At 35.5% G+C, this 5,337-nt stretch overlaps 1 protein-coding gene and 1 long non-coding RNA gene across 2 annotated transcripts; one reads left to right on the top strand and one right to left on the bottom strand.

Annotated features, from left to right (window-relative positions):
- The first annotated feature begins 829 nt into the window (after nt 1-829).
- LOC118648419 (anti-sigma-I factor RsgI8-like) lies at nt 830-2,423 on the top strand. The gene is made up of 4 exons (XM_036294726.1): nt 830-1,153; nt 1,216-1,517; nt 1,692-1,787; nt 2,416-2,423. The coding sequence occupies exons 1-4, from the start codon at nt 1,131-1,133 to the stop codon at nt 2,421-2,423; spliced, it is 429 nt and encodes a 142-aa protein (XP_036150619.1). The 5' UTR covers nt 830-1,130.
- Nucleotides 2,424-2,483: 60 nt separating this feature from the next.
- LOC118648418 lies at nt 2,484-5,325 on the bottom strand. The gene is made up of 2 exons (XR_004965290.1): nt 3,045-5,325; nt 2,484-2,707 (listed from the first exon to the last, which is right to left on the bottom strand). It is a non-coding gene; the product is annotated as an uncharacterized LOC118648418 (long non-coding RNA).
- Nucleotides 5,326-5,337: the final 12 nt, after the last annotated feature.

Here is a 5,337-nt window from a genome sequence, read left to right as displayed (position 1 = left end):
GCGCACAGCAGCCTCGTATCGGCGCACAGCAGCCAATATTTAATACAAAAGGCTAATATTTATAGTTTAATCTTATATTTAAGAATCTTCTTAAGTTTATCGTTAAAATACTTCGTAATTAACGAAATTGTATCTAAAGACAAACTTAAGACAATCAAAGCTATATCAGACTAGAGATTGAGATTGAGATTGAATTAGAATTTGACTAACTAATTGGTTATATTTCATTTCAATCTCAATATCAATCTCTAGTCTGATACGGGCTTAATAAAAAATTAAACTATAATGTCAGCCAAAGCATAATAAAGTAGGTGTTCTAGCTTGTATAAACATCTACTTTATAGTTGGCGCATTTTCTATATATATCATTACTTTTGTAGAAAAAAAAAACGTAATACTTTAATTTTATAGTGTCAAATCTAAAAAATTTTGTATTATAAAAACTGGCTAAAGAATAGTAATAATGTTTTAGTTTTTATAAAAATATTTGTTCTTATAATTGGCGCAAAATATTTAGATATCATTATTATTGTAGAGAAGTTAATTTATGTGTGAGTATAATATTTAGGTTGAACCATCCAAAAGTATATACCACTTAGGTTGAATTTGATTAAAAGTTCTATTTTGAATTTGTAATTTTTTCCTTAAAAGAAAATATCACTTAAGTTGAATAAAATTCAGATATTACTATTTTTGTAGAGAAGTTATTTTGTGTGTGTGTGAGTATAAACTTTAATTTCAGGAATAGGTTGAATTTGATTAAGTTTTATCTTGAATTTGTAATTTTTTTTTATATTACTTAAGTTGAACCATCCAATAATTTTTTTGCTTAAAGGAAAAACCAAACACTTGGCGCCTTTTTTTACCTTTTTTAAAAAGGTAATTTTGTTGGGTTTAATAAACCAAGATTACAATTAATCTACTTTGATAGAAACTGAATAAATATTCATGATATCCATAACAAATCGTTAAAAATTACGCTATTTATGCAGTGTCAATCCGAGCAGCACATTGATTGGCCAATATTGGCTATAATAACAGTTGACGAATGTTGGATCAATGAATTATGCTACTAGAATTAATGCATCTATTGTCTTTTAAATCCGTGCCCTTCATTAAACCAGGAAAGCATGGAGGACGGTGAGGACGAGATGTAAGTACATTATTATTATATTATTTTATTTGAAAACAATTATTAAAATTATACTATTCCAGCATTATGGCAGTCGCCGAAAATTTAGAAGATATGGAAGTGGAAGAAAGCAAAGAAAAGAAAAAAATAGCTGCCCTGGAGTATCAAGTGAAAACTTTACTTAAGAGACTCGAGCTAATTAGTGCAGAAAAAAAAATGGCTAGGCCGAGCGAGCCGGGACCGAACGAGCCGGGACCGAGCGAGCCGGGACCGAGCGAGCCGGGACCGAGCGAACCGGGATCAACCGGGCCGGGACCAAGCCGACCGAGCCAGCCGGGGCCGGAAAAATCCCATTCCCAACAAGTTGAACCTGCGGCCAACATTCGTAAGTATATCTTTTTCATTAAACCTAGAAACGTTTTTTTTAAACCTCAATCTTAATTTTAGAAACGTATAATTCACGTTTGACGTTAAAAAAAAGTACTATTTTAGAAAATTAAACCTAATCTAACTTAACCTATACCTAAAAATTAATAACATAACTTTTTTTTATTTACAGCCCGGCGATGGCAGAAGAGCAAAAAAAAGAAAGACAGATGGCAATGGCGAGGCGGGCGAGGCGGCCGAGACGAGCGAGGCGGGCGAGGCGGACGAGGTGGGCGAGGCGGGCGAGGCGGGCGAAGCGGACGAAGCGAAACAAAATATTGCAAATATTACATAAATTTTCAAAAATAAATGTATGACATATGTATAAGTTAAAAAATATATGATTTAATAATTTTCATAATGTAAAACAGATTACCACCGTTCCTTTATTAATTTATTTCGCGCCTCTTTCACAAACTGCACTTTTCTAATCTATCATCTTCCTTCTTCTATAAAATCTTCCTCGCTGTCCTCATTTTGAATGAAAATTTCCCGCTTTTTTTATTCATACAATATCGTTTTTGCATTTCTTCTCTCTCTCTCTCTCTCTCCTCTCTCTCTCTCTCTCTCTCTCTCTCTCTCTCTCTCTCTCTCTCTCTCTCTCTCTCTCTCTCTCTCTCTCTCTGTGTGTGTGTGTGTTGTGTGTGTGTGTGTGTGTGTGTGTTGTGTGTGTGTGTGTGTGTGTGTTTGTGTGTGTGTGTGTGTGTGTGTGTGTGTGTGTGTGTGTGTGTGCGTGCGTGTGTGTGTGTGTGTGTGTGTTGTAATATCATTATTATTATTATTACAATGCGAAATGTCGTCCAGCTTAGTTCCTAAGATTTCTAAAATCTTTCTGCATCTCTAAACTTTCATACTAGCGCCGTGATAATAGTAATATATATGCTCTTATTTAACACAAGAGAATAATTAAAGAAATTACACTGACTTAAAATATTTGCAGGATACATTTTTAATTATAAATTACTTCATGAAAATGTGATACAGATACGTAATGTGCGACTTGCCTAAAGAATCATTAAATAATAATATCTCCACTGAGCTATCGATGGTAATATACTGTCATCATTCATGTTTCGCTGGTTTAGATCACATATATAATTCCTTCTCTCTTTCTCTCCTGCTCTTTGTCTCTCTCATCCTGAGTTTCCACTATCAACATATGATTACGATTATCAATTATATAAACATATGATTGTCAATTAAAAATAAAGACTATGTTTCAAAATTGCTCTCAGTACTGAAAATCTATCTATAATGTATGTAACAGAAACTATAAATTTTCAGTATTAATAGCAAATTTGAACGTAAACTTTCATTAAAACATAATAAAGGCTATTTCAAAACAAAATTGCTGTCGGTATTGAAAAATTTTATTGTGTACGTAACGGAAACTATACATTTTCAGTACTGACATCAATTTTGATAAATAATTTTTTTATTATAAATTACTTGAAAGTGTGATTAAGATATGCAATATGCGACTTACCTGAAAAATCATTAAATAATGAATTGCTGTTCACTGAGCTATCGGTGATAATGCGCTGTGTTCAGAAAAGACACATATAATTCTCTTTCTCTCTCTCTCTCTCTCTCTCTCTCTCTCTTTCTCTTTCTCTCTCTCTCCTACTCTCCGTCACCCCGAGTTTTTATCTATTAACATGATTATAAATTAAATTAAAGCACAATAAAGACTATGTTTCAAAATTGCTCTCAGTACTGAAAATCTATCTATAATGTATGTATCAGTACAGACAGCAATTTTGAAACAGTTGACATTATTTTATTAACACTACACGTCATTTGGGATGCGTTCTTAAATTCGCAACGGATGCTGCCAGATACACCAGAATGTCATTCCATCTTTGTTACTTACGGAAAGTTGAACAAAGATAGGATGACACTCCAGTGCATCCGTTGCGAATTTAAAAACGCACCCTTGATGAAAGCTGGCGCGTAGCGTGAACGAGTTACTGCCGACCCACATGTTTATTAAAATTCTTATCCTTACAACATTATCATTGATTGACAATTACAGCAATAATTTACATCACGCAACATCTCATCTATTTCGATAAATAAACGATTTAACCTCCACTACACATGTCACTTGACACAAGCTGAATTCTGATCCGAGCAACTTACATTAAAACAATGTAAAATTAATAAAATAGTTCTCTGATTTTATATTAGTGTCAATGAGAGATGAGATGTTGTATCATGTAGAAGAATTGTGTATTGGTTAAATGTTGCTGTAATTGTCAAATCAATCAAAATCAATATTAATAACTACTAATTAAATTTAATAAAATTTCAAATGAATGATTTAATAATACTATTTTTAATAATATTATTCTTTACTTTATCCTTACGACATTATCATTGTTGACAATTACAGCAATAATACACATTTTACATTATGCAACATCTCATCGTGACTTATAAAAAATAAATAAAAATAAAATATTGCCATACATGGTGCTATAGTGACGATGCGAACGCCGCATGGTAGCAGATGCGCGAGATGGAATTTCGTCCCTCATTTTCGGCACCCGCACTACCCGCAAAGATACCCACAATGTTGACGATGATAATAATGACGACGACGTATCTTAAATGAAATTTTGGCTTTTCGGACTTTGCGTCGTGATAATCTCCTCTCATAAAGTACATAGAGGAAAAATAAAAACACTTTTCTGATACAAATCGACCCTAAGCTTTCGATTGAGTCTAGTTAGAACTCGATCGGTTTAGCCGTTTCTGAGATCTGATAATCTCGGATGCTCGCAAGTCGCGTACTCGCGTAAAAGAGCACGGTCGGGCTCACGCTACGCTTTCACTTGGCGCGAGCCACTACCGTGTCTCTTGATCCGCGAATTTTTCATAAAGTCGACCTACATACACCGTCGACCGTGGTGTCGCCAGGTTGGGAGGCATTGATCTGTTCCTGATAATGCGAGCTACCTTACTACACGTACGTTACTTACAGGCGCATAGAAAATGTGGGGTCGTTTGTTCGCCAGGCAGACCGAGACCGCCAACGGCAGGGAAATAGCTACGACGCGCGTCCGCCTTGAATCTTTTTTTTTTACGCTCACGCGATTTACCCTCCCTGTACGACTCTATAAATGGAATGTAATTCCGCACGCAGCTGCATTTATAGCATGAGGAATTATCGTTCAATACATATCATGCGCCATATATTTACAGTTAATAATATTACCACATTGGAAGTTTGTCAGAAGATACAAAGCGTGTTGAGAAATATGCAGTCGGCGTTGTTTGGCTTTATCAAGTTTGTTTTTTCGTCTTTCCAGGAGCACACGGTAATACGATTCCGGAAGTCGTTACCGGGCGAGGTTTCACCGGATGGCGGCAGAACACGCGTGCAACGGGAGCTGGGGTACGCTAAGAACGTGGTTTCCTGTTTTTTGGGCTCTTACGTGCAGATCCCTGAAATTGTTCGTTACGATGCGGCCGATATAGCCAAATTGTCGGACGCCATTCGCCCTCTCCGGCCAGGTAAATTGTTTTCCCACACGTCAGAGATATATCACACACTCGTATGTTCTTTATCGCCCCTCCTTTTTGCATAGATTTGCAATATTTAAAGATTCCCACGAAACATATTGACTTCTTTAAAGGCAAAATTAAAAGCGTTTCGTGAATCTTTGTTATTTTCTGTAATTTCACGCGTCTTGTTTCATTGTTTTTTTTTTTTGCGCGCATCCAATTATCGAACACTCCGTACATCGCTTTCTCCGGCAGAATGCAAGTTTTCA

The sequence above is a fragment of the Monomorium pharaonis genome, unplaced genomic scaffold (assembly GCF_013373865.1).
Source record: "Monomorium pharaonis isolate MP-MQ-018 unplaced genomic scaffold, ASM1337386v2 scaffold_425, whole genome shotgun sequence".
NCBI lineage: Eukaryota > Metazoa > Arthropoda > Insecta > Hymenoptera > Formicidae > Monomorium > Monomorium pharaonis.
The sequence above is the reverse complement of the archived record's forward strand: the minus strand, read 5'-3'. Positions and strand labels throughout refer to the sequence as shown.

Excerpts from the sequence above, each read along its gene's own strand:
- LOC118648419 (XM_036294726.1), top strand. The coding sequence starts at position 1,131 with ATGGAGGACGGTGAGGACGAGAT. Across the intron at positions 1,154-1,215 it reads GAGGACGGTGAGGACGAGAT|CATTATGGCAGTCGCCGAAA; the intron begins GTAAGTACATTA and ends ATACTATTCCAG. Across the intron at positions 1,518-1,691 it reads TGAACCTGCGGCCAACATTC|CCCGGCGATGGCAGAAGAGC; the intron begins GTAAGTATATCT and ends TTTTATTTACAG.